Source organism: Catharus ustulatus, chromosome 25 (assembly GCF_009819885.2).
Source record: "Catharus ustulatus isolate bCatUst1 chromosome 25, bCatUst1.pri.v2, whole genome shotgun sequence".
NCBI lineage: Eukaryota > Metazoa > Chordata > Aves > Passeriformes > Turdidae > Catharus > Catharus ustulatus.
Window position 1 is genome coordinate 6,384,625 of NC_046245.1, and position 16,581 is coordinate 6,401,205.

Below are 16,581 nucleotides of genomic sequence, written 5' to 3' on the forward strand. Positions count from 1 at the left end.
CTTGCTCCTCTGCTCTGAAGTTTGTTATGAGAGACTCATAATCCCAGTCTGGGTTGGGTTGGAAGGGACCTCAAAGCCCATCTTGTCCCACCACGGGCAGGGACACCTTCCGCTACCCCAGGTTACTCCAAGCCTCTGGCCTTCCAGGGATGGGGCAGCCACAGCTTTTCTGGGCAGCTTGTGCCAGGGCCTTACCACTAATATTGTACAGCAGGTTTTGATGTAGTATTATAAACTCTTTTTATCTGTGGAAAAGCCTCCTGGCTTCCCTGGAACCTTCTCTTCTCCAGTTTGAACACCCCCAGCTCTCCCTGCCTGGCTCCAGAGCAGAGAGGGCTCCAGGTCTGGGAGCAGCTCTGTGGCCTCCTCTGGGCTCACTCCAGCAGCTCCACGTCCTTCCTGTGCTGGAAGCCCAGGGCTGGAGGCAGCTCTGCAGGTGGGGTCTCACCTGAGTGGGGCACAGGGGCAGAATCTCCCCCTGCCCTGCTGCCCACACTGGGGGATCAGCCCAGCACACGGGGGGTTCTGAGCTGCCAGAGCTCGTGGTTGGGGCACGTTGAGCTTCTCATCCACCAACACTGCCATGTCCTTCTCCCCAGGGCTGCTCTCTGTCCATTCTCAATCTTCATTCATCTCTTTTAATTTAGAGAAAAACGTTCAGCAGAACAAAATACCGATCGAAACATCTGGGAGGTGCTCCCGCTGCCTGGGAACTTTCAGTGCCCCGGAGGGTCCTTCCCCGGTGGTGGGATGGGGGTTCTAGGCAGCGTCAGTCGGTGCCGGCGCTGCCGGGGCCGGTCCGGCCGTGCCATCCCCCACAGCCCGTGACATCAGTGCCGCCACCGCCCCGGGACCCGCCCTGCCCCGCCAGCGACAAAAGCGCCGAGCGGCGGCCCCAGCGCGGCTCCCGCCACCGGCACCGACCCCGGATTTGACACCGACCCCGGCGCCGGACTTGAAGCCGACACCGTCCCCGGCCCGGCCGCAGGTGGGTGCGGGGTCAAGGCAGCCGCCGAGTCTCGCCGAGCGCAGCGGAGCCTCTTCCCCTCCCATGCCCGGGGCTGCTGCTCCCCCAGCCCGGAGCTGCCTCCATCCCTCTCTCCATCCCCTGAGGATGCCCCATCCCCACCGCCCCACAGCCCAGCGGGCCGCAGAGGGGGAGATGTGGGGCTGGAGAGGGGCACAGCCCCGTGTGCCCGTGGGGTGGGCACGGGAGGGCTGGGACCGCCCGAGGCTGCTCCCAGTGCCGCAGCAGCCGCGCACATGGAGGGATACGGAAGTAAAAGCTCTTGCATCAGATGGACTGAGCTCAGTAGAGCTCATTTCCAGGGAGCCTGAGGCAGCTCAGCTGTGGGCTCAGGTGAGTTCCCAGAGGGGATCTGTATTGCTGTGCAGCAGGCTGGGCACAGGCTCGTATAGAACTCCAGGTGCTGCTTTCCAACCTTCGGAGCTCTCCGCCCGTGGGAGGGGGTTCAGGAGCGCTGTGCAAAAGCCCCGGATGCTGCCAAGTCCCTGTATCAGATCCTCTGTCTCTCCCTGCGTGAGAAGGGGACATTGCTAAAATATTGTGCGGGGTGAGGCTGGCTTTGGGCGCTGCTCCTCCTGACTCTAGAGCTTGGGGAACGGTGAGAGGAGAAGTTGCAAAGGAGCAGCTGTACTCATTTGGTCTGACTGTTTCTGCTGGAGCAGGGGAGCCTGAGGTCAGAGCTCCCCGGCGTCTGCAGCTCCTCCCGAGGGGCAGCGGAGGGACAGCTTTAATCTCTGCTCAGTGTGTGCATGGACAGGAGCTGAGGGAAGGGCTGGAGCTCTGTCAGGGGAGGGTTAGGCTGGGTATTGGGAAAGGCTCTTCCCCCAGAGGGTGCTGGGCACTGCCCAGGCTCCCCAGGGAATGGGCACAGCCCCGAGGCTGCCAGAGCTCCAGGAAAGTTTGGACAACGCTACCAGGGATGCACAGGGTGGGATTGTTGGGGCATCTCTGCAGGGCCAGGGATTGGATGTGATCTTCGTGGATCAATTCCAGCGCAGGATGTTCTGTTATTCTGCGGGGGGTGAGGCTGGCAAAGTGCACTGGGCCCTGGGGAGGATTCAGCTCTTCCCAAGGAGCTCAGGGCTGTGCTGCTGCAGGGGGTCATGGGCTCTGTGCCAGCCTCTGCTATCCCCTGGATCAGGGGCTCTCCAGCCAGGATGGCAGTGCCTGAGTGCTGCCTCAAAGCAGCTGAGCTTGGCTCTCTGCTCCTGGAAAGTAGCACCAAGTGGGGAACATGCGACCACCTGAGGCATTTCAGGGATTTGGGGAAGCTCAAGTGAGCTCAGTCTGGTGATGGATCTTGATCCCTGTGGGATTCAGGAGCTTTTTTTAGCACCACCTGAAAGTGCTGCTGCTTTTTTTCTGGATCAAGTTGGGATTTTCAGGGAGGACTCTGCTTCCAAGGAGCCTTTGTAAGCCAAGCTTGGGAGCAGCATACGCACAGGCAGAGGCCGTGGCTGTGAGAGCCATGTCTGGCTGTGGCTCAGCACCGTGCTGGCCTCTCTCAGGTCCCTTCTCTGCACAGCCGACCTGAGGCTGCCTTGGTGGCAGAATCATCTGATGGCTGGTGGAGTCAAGCCTGATTGCTCTTTGAGCCATGGAGTAGATGAGCCCATGTGAGCATCACTGAAGCTCAGAGCCTCCTGACTTCCCTCCTATCCCAGCAAAGCCCTCAGAGGCACCTGATGCGATCCAGCTGCATCTCCTGGGGCAGTTCTGTGATTTCTCCCAGGTAATTCCCAGTGTTTTTCCATGTCTCTGAGCTCACCAGCCTCAGGTCCCCTGTTCTCTTGCTCACCAGTTCGACATCACTGGGTCACACATGACTTTCACTTATCCTTGCTTACACTGTTGGTGGCCCAGAGTCTCCTCATGTCACTGCTCCTCCCAGCTCCTGACACAGCAGAGGACAAGGGGACAGTTCTAGCTTTCCCCTTGTAAGGCTATTCACACCTGTGCCCAGGTGATGGAAAGCTGCGCTGTGACAGTTCCTGTTTGCCTGGGACAGAATTCCCCATGGGACTGCAGGTCCCGGTGATAAACCCGTGGTGCTATGTCCTGGGGCTTTCCCAGGGAATGTTCCCTGGTGTATCCCTGGGAACTGGTTCCTCTCTGCTCTGCCCATGTCTCATCTGTCTGGGTCCTACTTGCTTCAAATTTCTGCCCATTTGATGGCCATGGCAGCTGCTCTCTAAACTGGAAGGTACTACTCAGACCCCAGGACTTGGGGCTCCTGGTGTGGCTTCCTTTCCTTTGACTCTTCCCTTTGCCAGGGCATGAATTAATTCTGCCTGGACTGCTGTAAACATTGTGAGTGAATTTTGTCCAGCACTGATGGTCCTCTTCTGTCACGCCCTTGTTTTAATGCTCTGATTGGGGAAAAAAACCCAAAAAACTTTTAATATGGATCAGCATGAGTCTGCTGTTCCTCAGTGATCTCCGAACACAAAGTGATTGCTCTGCAATTAATTACTGTAGGATTTTAGTAGGGCTCAGACATGGGAAGATTTTCCAGCTATTGCAGAAGGTTGAATGGGTGTGCTGACAACCTGGTGGCTGCAGGGATGTTCCTCAGAGTGTGACAGGGTAGGGCCTGCCCTGCCCTGAGTGCTCCCTGGGCCATGGAGCTGCATCCACACAGCCACAGGTGTTGCTCCAGCAGTTCCCACCCAGCTGCTCTCAGGAGGGCAGGGTGGAGGGTGTCAGCTTCAGGGGCAGTGACAGGAACACACTGACCTCTTAACCCACTCAAAAAAGAGGATGACTGTTTTTGCTGCGTGATGGCTGCATCAGCTCATTGCTTCCCCTTACAGCCAGTGATGACATCCTAAAGCACCAGTACATACTGGTTCCATACTGGTTTATGCCTGGTTGTTCAGTGTAGCTTACACTGCCTCCCAGACTGGTGCAACACAGCACCTCTGAAATGTATGTGAGTCTGAGCCCAGATTTCATAGAACCACAGGCAGGTTTGGGTTGGAAGGGACCTCGAAGGTCACCCAGTGCCACCCCCTGCCATAGGCAGGAGCACCTTCCACTATCTCAGGTTGTTCCAAGCTCCATCCAAGCTGGTCTTCTCTGGAGAGCTGTACTGATGCAACATCAGACTCTGGTATTGGGGTTAATCTCCAGCAAGTGTCAGCCTTAGGTGCTTCTGCACCCTCTATCTGTGCTCCCCACAGTGCAGCTGCTGCTCTAAAGGATGGGATCTAGGTTTTGGGGGCCTGTAGTGGATGATGGAGTGGCTCCAGGGCCAAGCCCTGCTTGGTACTGTGAGTGGTGTTTGTAGGGCTTTGGATATGTTTGCTGAGAGTTGTGGAGCTGCAGGAGGAAGGAGGATAATCTTGGGGTTTTTGCAGCCCTGGGTGTTCCCCTTGCCTGTGCTCAGTGAGGTCATTGGCTGCAGGACACCTCCTGTTCCTTATTTTGCATGGGGCCCAGAGTGGCTTGGAGAAGTGTGACTCCAGTCACCAAGCATTGAAATTGGGCAAAATATGCAAAGTATTCTGGAAATAGTGCTGAAAGGATTGCAAACACTCTAACATATCTTAAAGTGGCCATTACTTAGGGAATTGGGAGGATGGATCTGTCTGGATGGCAGTTGTGAGGACTTTGCTGTCAGGTCCAGATGCTCAGAGCAAGGTTTTCCTATTCCTTTTTTTGCTGCTGATGCCAGCCTGTAGCACAAATTTGGTCTCTGCGTGGCCTTCTGGGTTCACAGCATGGGGGTGCGTGTGTTGTGGACTAACAGGGAATTCTCAGCAACTCAATCTTCTTTCAGGCTTTCTCTGTGTCCAGCTGTGAGCCCTCACATGGATCCCCAGGACAAACTCATTTCCATGGTGTGTGCGAGGAGGTTTTGCTGGGATGTGGCTTTTCTGGGGCTCTGTTTGTGCTTTGTGGTGAGAGTTACCTGCTCAAATCACCTGGCATCATGTAAACTGAGTGGAGGCACCTGCAGTCTTCCCATGCTGGATTAAGGAAAATCAGCAGCAAAAGGTTTTGGACTCTTCTTGTGGCAAATGTCAGGTGCACTTCACCCAGAAGCAGTTTTTCTCCTCCTGTAGGCAGCTCGGGGGAAGGTGTTCTCACTGCTAATCTCTTGGTTTGGGTGGGGTAGCCCTGATGTTCAGGACAAACAAAGCCTTTTCCTTGGCTGCTGCTGCTCTGAGCGGGGAACAAAATGTGCTGTGGAGGCAAAGGGGAACAGCTGGTGCCAAACCGTGGAGTGCACTTGTGGATGCCCTGGCTCTGGAGCAGGGAGGGTTGACAAGAGGATACCCCCAAAACTGGAGTTGGGGAATCCCAGAGATGGGGTCTGCCACCTGTGCTAGTTGGAAAGGGATGGGGGACCTAGAAAAATTGTAGCCAGTGATGTGTCATTCCTGACATGGCATCTGACACAGGGGCTGAAAGGGCTGGTGGACTGGAGGATGCCATGCAGGGCTCAGGGGCTGGCAGGAGGTGCTGCTGGATGTTTCTGCCCTCCAAGGAAACTCCTGAACCAGGTCAAGCCCTCCTCCTGATCAAGGGGAAAAAACAGGCTCTGGAGAGAAACAGCCTGTGTCCTTTTAAGGCAATCCAAAGGCTGGGACGGGAAGAACCAGGCTGAAAGGGAGGGACTTGGCACAGTGGGAAACTCATCCTGCAGGACCTTTGGACAAGAGACTTCCCAGCTGCTGTGATCAGACCCCAGACACGGCGCCCATCATCCTGGGATCTAGCACAGCCTTTCCAGCCCTGCTCCCAGCACCCTCCACTTCTCTGTCTGTCCTGTACTGAGACCCTCTAGGCATCTAGGAGCTGTGGCCAGGATAAAGTGGAGTCAGCAAGTCAGTTCTGACTCCTGTCCTGACGCCTGCCCTGGTAACCAGGCTGGGATCAGTTTCTCTTTTTCTGACAAAATACTCTCACATAGGGAAGATCTCAACTTCCCCATGGACCAGGGAGGTGCAGGGATCTTGCTGTGACTGTGAGCCCTTCATGGTCCCCCATCTTTGTCTGATGTTTGTACAACCCCCAGGCCTGCTGGGTTTAGCACCCACCTCCCCAGATGGGAGAGTCACTGGGATTGGAGGCCTAGGGAGGGGGCTTCACCTGCCTGAGGTGACCCAGGATCTGCTGCAAGGGGATGGCTCCAAGGCTTCTGGTGTGCCTTGGCAGACCCAGGTCCCTTCCTCATCTCCACACAGCTGAGTTGAGGGAGGTGATGAGATCCTAAACACATAGTGGGCTGGCAGATCTTGTACTCTGAAAATGAGGTTTGGTTTTTGGGGACCTTGTCCTGATGTTTTGGGGACCTTTAGCTATTCAGGAGTCAGGAAGCACATGGTGACTTCTGCTGCCTGTCCCGAGATGGGAGCAGGATGGGGAATTACAGAGGTGTTGATGGAAAAGGCCCCTGGAGACCTCTCAAACTGCAGCTTGTGCCTATTGACCTTACTTGTATTGTTGGACCCCTCTAAAAACTGTTTTATTGTCTTTGTAGCAACCCCAGGTTGCTGTTTGATTGTCCTTAGCTTCCTCTTGGCCACACTCAATTGGCCTGGCTCCCTCAGAATCTCCTTGCAGGACTTTTGTTACGTGAATGTCTCGAGGTTTATGTTGACCTGGTCTTCATAAGTGTCAAGGCCCCTCTGGCCTGGAGCTCTGCTGCTCATGTAAGCAACTCACAATACTTTGGGGTTATCTGCAAATCTAGGGACCTCTTGATAGTGTTTCATCAGGCACAACTTGGGGAAGAGAAGAGAAATAGAAGCATTTATAGCTTGCAGAGGAGCTGGATGGTGGCTTAGGCTGCTGCTCAAGTCTTTGCACTGCACTGTCTTCTTGATTTCAGATTCTCTGGGTTCCGTGACTCTGCCTGCAGTCCTGGACGAGACTGAGATACTGGAGTGCCTGGGAGGGCAGGAGCTGATAGTGCTGTGGGACATGTGCCAGAGCCTGGGGTTTGGTGGTGTCAGGGGTCAGCTCCTGCCCCCAGGACAGCCCTGACTGTCCTCTGCCCTGCAGTGGCTGAGGTGGAAGAGTTGGTCAGGGAGGAGAAGCTGGGACTGTGTTCCGGGCTGTGGCAGCTGCCACTCCAGCACCAAGGCTCCGTCACAGTCACCCTGGGTATGGCATGGGGTGACAGGAGGGCTGTGACCTGAGGAGGTGCCTGGGTAACTGTGGGTGCTGCCTCCCAGCATTGTGTTGCCTTCCTCTTTTCCTGGCACTGACAGGAGCTTTGAGGTCTCACAGCTCCATGACAGGGATTTCTGCTGCTCCTGGCAGACAGGACCAGTGGTCCCTACGAGGCAGCTGGCACTGCTGCATGCTGAGCCCCTGAGTTCTACTGGTTCTGCTCCTTGCCAGCCCTGCAGTCTGTGCTTGTGTGGATATGGGAAAGTTGCTGGAGCTCTGGTGCCTGCTCCAGCTGCCCCACCCCAGCCCCCCAGAGCCCTGTCCCTGTGCCTGACTGTGCTTTCCCCTGCAGGATGCCAAACTGGGGAGGAGGGAAGAAGTGTGGGGTGTGCCAGAAGGCCGTGTACTTCGCTGAGGAGGTGCAGTGTGAAGGCAACAGCTTCCACAAGTCCTGCTTCTTGTGCAGTGAGTACCACCCCTTCCCTGACTTCCTCTCTGCTTCCTGGGCAAGGGTTCCTCAGGATCTCTCCAAACCCCCCAGTGTGGCAGGAACATGGATCATCCCAGGACACATGGGCTGTGCAAGCTGTCAGGGCTGACCTCAGCCAGCACCCACGCAAAGAGTCCATCCCTACTCCAGGGAAAGGCCAGGGAGTATGTGTCCAGATGTTAAGGACTGGAGCATGAGACAGGGCCTCTCCCAGCAGAGGGGGCAGGAGGTGGCACATCCCAGGCAATGCTCGGACGTGGGGCTGGCTGTAGCCTTCTAAGTGGCTTTGCCATACTAAAAGGTGGCTGAGCCTGGGGAACTGGCATGGAATCTCCTCATGTCTGAGGAGATGATGGTCCTCTCCTGACCCTTGTGCTGATGGAAAGCCTCCTGAGAAGTGCTGAAGCATCATCCCCAGCCTGTCTGCAGATCCAGTGTTGCTGAGGATATCTCTTGTGTATGTTTGGGCCCAAGTGTCACCTCTGGAGAGGGGCAGCAGAACAGGATTTGGCTGCAGGTGATCCAGTGCCGAGCTCCCTTCCTCTGCCCGCTCTGCAAACAAACACTGCTGAGGTCCTGCTGCATGTCCCCAGACACCCTTCCCTGCCTTTGGGGATCCCAGGGCCAGTGGTGTTGCAGTGCTGAGAGCAGCTCCTTAAACCCAGGGCATCCAGAGGGGCTGTAGGACATTTGATTTAAAAGATAAGCAGTGTCCTCAGCCTGTGTGGTGCCAGATTACTGTCCTCTGTCCCTGGAGACTGTCACGTATAAGAACCAGTGATTCTCCTGTGCCTACAGGAGATGGGGCTTGGAACAACATGATCTAGTGGAAGGTGTCCCTGCCCCTAGCAGGGGGAAGGATAAGACGAGTTTTAAGGTCCCTTTCCACTCAAACATCTCTGAAATTCTGTGGACAGGAGCACATGTTGCCTGTGTCTGTTGATGGCTCCTCAAGACATTGCATTTGCCACAGAGCAGCAGAAATGCATCTCCAGGGTGGCCTTGCAGCAGGGCTCCACTGAGGTTTTTATGTTTCCTCAGCTGGTCCCAATGCCCTGGAGCCAGTCTCACCATCCCATCCCAGCAGGGAGTAAAGCTGGGATCTTTTCCATAGGGGCAGCAAGCAGAGATGGGATTTGGAAACAGGCACACTCTGGAACTGATCTCTTCCAGCAGGGAAACTCCCGTGACTCATGGGATGATCCCTGCCATGCTCCTGTGTCCACCTCGCCTGGCTACTGGGTGCTTCTTGTCCAGCCTGCCTGGGATGCAGCATGTACAACTGGATCCAGATGGGAGAGAGGGAGAGGGAGGGGGAGGCTGCTGCTGTGTTATGCTCCAGCAGTAGGGAGGGTGGCCAGCATGGCTGGGAGCTCCCATTTGTGGGAGTTTCCAGGCTGCAAATTTGATTTGGCTGGTAGGGCTCAGCAGGGTAGTTGTAGAGGCTGGCCAGGATGAGGGTTGCAGGCTGGGTCTGTATGGCAGCTGCTGTGCAGAAGGAAATCCTGTTTGTTCTGTGGCCTCAGATAAGGAGGGTGGGGAATGCTGCCCTCACCCCTTGTGCACACAGATGGTTTGCCAGAGAAAGCTGCTGCCATGGGATGCTGGCACCCAGAGAGCAGGGCAGGCCTCCAGGAACCACAAAATAAGGCTGAAGGCATTGCTTCCAGGTGGGAATACATGGCCAGAGTGGGAAAGAAGGTCCCCCGTGTATGTTCATGGAAGCAAGTGCCCAGGGAGTGGTCTTTGGCTCAGGGATGCTGTCCCTGTGCTTTGCAGGTATTTGTTATGTCATTCCACATGTATCCAGCAGCTCTTCCTGTCCTGGCTGTGGCTCCCCAGCTCAGGCTGTGGCTCCCCAGCTCAGGCTGTGGCTCCCCAGCTCAGGCTGTGGCTCCCCAGCTCAGGCTGTGGCTCCCCAGCTCAGGCTGTGGCTCATGAGCCAGTCCACCCTGCCTCCCACTGTTCTCAGTCCATGCTAAAGGCTGTGGGTGGTGCTCCTGAGCTCCTGCATTCCCAGCTTGTTCCCCAGTGCTACATTTGGGCCCCATCAAGGAACTTGAAACCATTATCTTTAGGGGAGAATAACAAATACTTCAACCAGATCTGCCAAAAACATCATCTAAAAGCAGCCAAGCCTACCACAGTGCATTAGAGCTTAGGGAGCAACTTGGTGATTGACTCCTGGCCGTGATTCAGCTGCCTGGGTAGTGCAGTAGAAATAAGCTGGAATGAGCCCCTTTGCCTTGGAAAGCAGAGGCAGTTCTTGTCTAATTGTTTTGCTAAGCAGTTCAGTTCCTCTTAAAAAAACAAAGGGTTCTTAACTCTGGGAGTGCAGTGCGCTGGAATGTCTGCAATGCACAAACTTGGGGGCTGGGTAAAATTTTTTTCTGTTGCCTCTCAAAGCTCTGTGAGTACAGATGAGGGACTGTAGAAGTTTGGTCTGGAGCTCCAAATCCATCCAGATGCCACTGAAATCGTTCACTGCTATCCCGGCACAAAGCTCAGGACAAAGCCCTTTGAAATGCCAGTGAAAGTGCCCACATTCCTTCCTGATGGTCTGCCTAAGCAGTGTCACTCCAGGGCAATGCAGAGATCCCAGGAGCAGCCCAAGAGCTTGGCAGCTTTGGAACCAGTTTCCAGCTCTAGTCTCTCCCAGCTGGGATCCGTTTTCCATCCCCAGCTCCTGCTGTGGTGGGAGCATGTAGCCAGGAGAGGACTCTGCCAGAGCTTCCTTAGATGGCAGGAGATGCTTCCCTTTCCTTCTCTTTGTCCGTGCAGAGGCACACAGGGTTCTCCTGGCTGTATTTAGTCATGGAAGTGCTGCCTTCTGCCCCTGCCCAGTTCATGCTGCTCCAAGGGGAGAACTCTGCTCTGTTTGCGTTCCTGTGATATTGAGAAAGGCCAAGAAACTGCTCTGCTGGCCAAGAAGCTGCTGGAAGCCTCGACATTTAAGGCGTGGAAAGCAGGATTGGGGAAGCTGTGTGGCAGCTGCAACCAGATCTGTTTGAGACTGGCTGCCAGCACTGCAGACTCTGCCCTAGGGGCTGGGATCCTGCACGGGGTATGTGAACACTGGACATCACCTGCAGTTTGGGTGCTGGTGGCCTCCTGCTGGCTGGGCAGGGTGTCTCAGGAAGTGCTGGGAAGGGATGTGGCAGCTGTGAGCAGAGCTGGGACAGGAGCTGGTACTTACAGGACCTAAAGGGGATTTATAAAAGAGAGTGAATTTTTACACATGCAGATAATGACAGGGCAAGGGGGGATGTTTTTAAACGGAAAGAGGAGCAATCTAGATTACATATAAGGGAGAAAGATTAGATATAAGGAAGTAATTCTTTACTCAGAGGGGGGTGCGGCATTGCTTCCCAGAGAAGCTGTGATTGCTCCATCTTTGGAAGTGTTCAAGACCAGGTTGGACAGGGCTTGGAGCAACCTGGGATATTGGAAGGTGTCCATGGCACCTGATAATCTGAACTGAAGGTCCCTTCCAACCCAAACCAGCCTGTGATTCTATGGAAACCTAAAAATCAAGAGAAGACCTGAGCCCAACACCAAGCTCAAGCTGTGGGTGGGCTCAGCAGGGCCCCTGAATCTGGCTGCCATCTCCTCCTGTCCCATCTTGTATCCCACATTGACCCCCAGGGCTCAAACACCCAGCTGAGTTAGTGTTCCTCACCTGAGACCCCCCCATGCACACCCCCAAAGCGGGGCAGGACCAGGGCGGAGGTGTTCCGTGAGCCTTTTGATCTCTGGAGCGGTGACTGCCCAATGTGTGAAGCCCTTGCACTGCCTCGGGTGTGGTGTGGCCACAGGGCTGCTCTTGGTCCATCCAAACACCAGGAAAACCACATTTGCTCACATTTCTTTGCCTTGAGTGCTTCCTGATGTGGATTTGCAGTGGAAAAGGTGTGGGGCCAGGACATCCATCGCCAGGCTTGAGAATCCTGGAGTGATTTGTAGGGAAAATTCACCCCTGTGGTTTAAGTGCAGCTGCAGGACAGCAGCACCCAGAGGGTTAACAGAGCTTTCCTTCCCTTGGTATCACCCTGCTGGCTTTGGTGGTTGCTTCCTTTTAAAGCCAGACACTGCTCTTGTTGTGATCCTTATCTGCCCTGGTTTGCATGTGTTCCCTGCAGCTGGATCCTGTCGAGGGTTTCCCTGCTCCTTGAAAGCTGAGGCGTGCTGTCCCTGTGAGGGCTTGTTTTCCCCAGCTAATTAGCAAGCTCTGGCAGAGCAGGCTGATGCCACACCCTCCTCTCTGTTCTAGTGGTCTGTAAGAAGAATTTGGACAGCACCACTGTGGCCGTGCATGGTGAGGAGATCTACTGCAAGTCCTGCTACGGGAAGAAGTACGGCCCCAAGGGCTATGGCTACGGGCAGGGAGCAGGGACCCTGAGCACTGACAAGGGCGAGTCCCTGGGAATCAAATATGAAGAGTGAGTTTGAGCTTTGTTTTTGACAGCCTGTGTGCACCTTCTCCCCACACCTGTCCTGTGGTGCTTGGCTGCGAAGCTGAGCTCCCAGCAGTGTGTGTGGGTTGCCTGGCCCCTGTGCCCCTCCAGGGAATCCCACTGAACCCTGTTTAGCAGGTGGGATGGGATGGGATGGGATGGGATGGGATGGGATGGGATGGGACATGACCCCATTGCCTGAGCACGCTGCCCATCCCCTCCCAGCACACAGCACAGCACCCAGCCTGGACTTCCTGTGGGGCTCAACACATTGTTCCTGAAATACCCTTATAAACTGGGCTGGGATTTGGGATCCTGTAGTTCTTCCCTGCTCTGTCTTGCTTCTCTGATCATGAGCTCCCTGCCACCCACAGGGGCCAGCCCCACCGACCCCCCAACCCCAATGCAGCCAGGATGGCCCAGAAGGTGGGAGGAGCTGATGGTTGCCCCCGCTGTGGCCAAGCCGTGTACGCAGCCGAGAAGGTCATCGGAGCTGGCAAGGTAAGGGGATGGGGGGCACAGGGGCTGCATGGCAGGGACACCTTCAGAGGGGTCTGTACCAGCCTTCAGCCAGGGCTGGGCTTGGGTCCAATGACCACATTCGCCTGGTAGCACCAAAATGAGATCTTGGCATGTCTGGAAACCAGGTTGTGCAGGCTGCAGCACTCTCACAGACTTGTAGATGGAGGAGAAATACATTTTATGTTAAATATTTACAGCCCTGCTCAGAAGCGGCCACAGTGGAGATCCTGCTGTGGATGTGGTAGGAGGGTGAGCAGTGCCATGTGCCATGTGTCACTGTTAACTGAAAAGTGCATCCTTCTCTGCTCTGTGCCACAGGCTGGGATGCTGTGGCCAGGATTTGGGGCAGGCAATGAATTCCAGTGGTCAGCATTGCCCACAGGCCAGGCAGGGTGTTCAAGCTGTGGGCATGGGTTTGGTGAATGTTCCTGGGGCTGTCCAGGTGGTGGCTGGGTCAGCTCAGGGTTTGGTGTGAGGGTCACTGTCACAGCCCTGGCACTCCCTGTGCCAAGGTCATCCCTTCACCAGGGTTCTTTGCACCCTGAGCTGTGACCTGGTCCCAGTGCAGCTCCTCTGCAAGGCTTGGGCACCCCTTCTGCTCTGCCAGCCCTGGGACCCCAGATGAGGTCCCTGCCTGGAGCTGTCCTCCCCATGAGATCAGGTACATGCACAGCTTCTCAGGGACACCAGGCCAGGCTGCTTGGATTTGTGCCATGGGGACAGGATGGCCATGCTGGGACTGCCTCACCAGTGATGAGGTGTCACCCCCTGACTTGGCTGGGCTCTGTCCTCCTGGGGCTTTGTGCTTGTCCTGTGCCCCTAGAACAAGGAGAGGGGTCAACAGAAAGGGCCCCTCAGCATCATCATCCCCCAGCTGGCTTGTGATGGATACACTGAGGGTCAGCCCAGGGTCACAAGCTGAATTTACCCTTAAAACCATGATCTGGGCTTCCTTGTCAGCTTCTGGCCCCTGTGTTTACAGGGAACCAAAATTAGTGAAGCAATTACATGAAAGTAGACCCAGCGAGGATTCCACAGCACGTATTTCATGTGCTAATGTTTGCTGGATGACTCTATCCAATAACTCCTCCTACAGCCCCCGAATTTCACATTTTCTTCCAAAAAAGGTTTCATGTTTTCCCAAGTATTTGTTTAAATTCCTTGGTGAGCAGCTCTGGCTACTTAAGGTCTGCCTGAAGGCTGTGAGCTCATTTATCTCCAGGGGACTGCTGGAACCATGGGAGGTTATTTTTAAACTCTCTCTGGTTTTGGCATCTTTCCTCTCTGTTTTCTGCCTTCCTTGGAGCCGTGGATGTGCGGGGCAGTTGTCCCATCCCTGCTGCCACCCCAGCCTTACATCAGCAGCTGTGGGTCTCAGCTGGACAATAGGGAGGATTTATCTTGCTAGTTAAGAGATGACAGTCCCCAAAGAGGGGGGGGATTGTTCCTTACAAATTATTGTAGAAATTACTGCACAAATGACTTCTAAGATTGTGGGCAAAAGGTCTCCAAAACCAGATCAGCACAAGAGCAGTGATCACACCTAGTGTTTCTTCTCTGTATTTTCCCTGTGGGGCTGGGAGTGCTTTCCAGGGAAAAGCTTTTATCCCGTTCAGAGCTCTTTGCCAGCCCATTTGGATCAGAAACAGAGCAGGGAGTCTGGTTAGTAACAGAGCCTGGCTGCCCTGTCCCTGGGGTCTGACTGGGTTCTGCTCCTGTCCCACAGTCCTGGCACAAGTCCTGCTTCCGCTGTGCCAAATGTGGCAAAAGCCTGGAGTCCACCACCCTGGCAGACAAAGATGGGGAGATCTACTGCAAAGGTGAGACCCATCTTCCCTGCTGGCTTGTCCTGGTCTCTGAGGGGTGGCAGTGAAGACCCCCGTGCAGGGACCTGGGGGGGGATGGAGGCTGGGGAAGAGGTCGCCCAGCAGCTGCTTTTGGGGACTGATTGTCCCAGCCACAGAGCAGGAGAATTTCCTGCTGAGCCAGGGCCTCTCTGCCCAACAAATCTGGCAAACCTTGTCCTGTCCAGGCAGGGCGTGCCCCTTGGGGAGAACCTGCTCCTGTGCCAGCCTCACCTATGTCTCCCTTCCATCCTCTGCAGGTTGTTACGCCAAGAACTTCGGTCCCAAGGGCTTTGGCTTCGGGCAGGGCGCCGGGGCACTGATCCACTCACAGTGAGCTCCGGGGCTGGGCCCTGTGCTCGCCCAGGGCTCGTCCTGTGCTGCCCGCCTACCCCACACCGCAGTGAGTGTCCCACTGTCACCTCCAGCCACCGCTGCTTCGCAGCACCAGCTCCTCCTGCCCTGCCCCGGCGCTCCCCAGAGCTGGGGTGGTCCCAGCATTGTCCCCATGGGGACAGTGTCCTCCTTGGGCAGGTGGCACAGGGGGGTCCATTCCCTCCCACTGCAGCAAGGCCCCAGTGCCCAAGTCCTGCTCTGCGTTGCCCATCCTGCCGGCCGCGTGCTCAGCCGTGACATCGAGCAAGCAATAAAACATCAGAGATATCAAAGCTCACCCAGCCTCGCCCTGCTACTTATTCACTGTCTGATGGGCACTGGGTGCCCAGAGCTGGGGAGGTATTTGCAGTCTTGGCTTGTAATTAAAGCCCAATGGTGGGAATGTGTCAGTGCAGTTTGATGTGGCCTGACACAGCTCCGCTGGGATGGGCTCCCCCTCTGCTCCCACCAAGAATCGGCATGGAATGGTTTGAAGGAGACCTTAAGAGCTCATCTTGTTCCACCTTCCACTATCCCAGGTTGCTCCAAGCCCTGTCGTTGAACACTTCCAGGGATGAGGATAATTATTCCAAAAGCAGAGGTTGAAGCTGGGAGGCCAGGGACAGCCCTTGTGGGGTGTGTTGGTAGCGCCACACGTGCTCACCCTCTCAAAACCCCTATCAGTGCTTTTACGTGGCACCTCTCCAAACAGGCATGCCCAGCAGTGCCAAGTAATTAACAGCTTTTGACCTACTCCCTGCTTTTTTAGTAGCTTGTGGATCATTAAGCCTCCAGTTTGGCAGCTGCCCAAGTTTAATTGGTTTCCATCTAAGCTGTTCACTCCCTTTCTGTGATTCTCCTGTTGGACCGGTGGGACAGACTTGGATCAGCCTCACTGCAGCTCAGAGTTAGGGACTCCACAGGGAGTTGAGTTCTGGGGTTTTTAAAGTTACAAATATTGTGGTTGAGCAAATGAGATGGGGAGTGTTCTGAGAAGCACAACAGAGGCAGAAATCCCTTTTTGGGGCAGGACTTGGGCTCCTTTATCAACTTAAGTGTTTTCTCCTGTACATCACACCCTTGGTCTTATGTGGTGTTTTTGAAGCAGAGATGGAGAATTAAGTCTTTACCATCTCCAAAAACCTCCCCCCTCTAGACGCTAGCAGGACCCACTGCTCTGGGCTGTGTGGTGGCTGTCATGAGAGGTCTGGTGGCACTTGGTGTGAGGAGCAGATGGCTCAGGTAGGGTTAGGAGCCGCAGCAGAGGGCTCAGGTACCACCCTGGTGTGGAGACCCAAACCTGCCTCCCTTGCTGGGCACGGAGGCAGGAGATGTGGGGATTCTGGAAGCTCCTGCAGAGATGGAGGGGTCAGGAAGCGGCTGCCTTCTCTGTGAGCGTGCAGGGATGCTGTGCTGTTGCTGTGACATCTCAGCTGGATGTGCCCTAGATGGGATCATGCCCAGGTAGTGCTGCTTGGTCAATAAAGCTGTAATGAGTCTTTATTTAGTCCCGTCCTTGTGCAGCTGTAGAGGTTCTGTCAGAGAGGGGGGGGAGCAGGAGCCCCTCTGCTCTGGAACCAGGCTGGAAGAGCTGGGGATGTCATCTAGAGAAAGCTCCAGGGAGACCTCAGAGCCTCTTCCAGGGCCTAAAGGGCCTCCAGGAGTGCTGGAGAGGGACTTCAGACAAGGGCCTGGAGGGACAAGACAAGGGGGAATGGCTTCCCACTGCCAGAGAGCAGAGTTAGA

The 16,581-nt window shown here is 55.4% G+C and overlaps 1 protein-coding gene across 1 annotated transcript; it reads left to right on the forward strand.

Annotated features, from left to right (window-relative positions):
* The first annotated feature begins 860 nt into the window (after window positions 1-860).
* Window positions 861-15,133, forward strand: CSRP1 (cysteine and glycine rich protein 1). Its single transcript, XM_033080141.2, has 6 exons — window positions 861-988; window positions 7,503-7,615; window positions 11,911-12,079; window positions 12,469-12,595; window positions 14,343-14,436; window positions 14,721-15,133. Exons 2-6 carry the CDS (start codon window positions 7,504-7,506, stop codon window positions 14,795-14,797), a joined length of 579 nt encoding a protein of 192 aa, XP_032936032.1. The 5' UTR covers window positions 861-988; window position 7,503; the 3' UTR covers window positions 14,798-15,133.
* The last annotated feature ends 1,448 nt before the right edge of the window (window positions 15,134-16,581 follow it).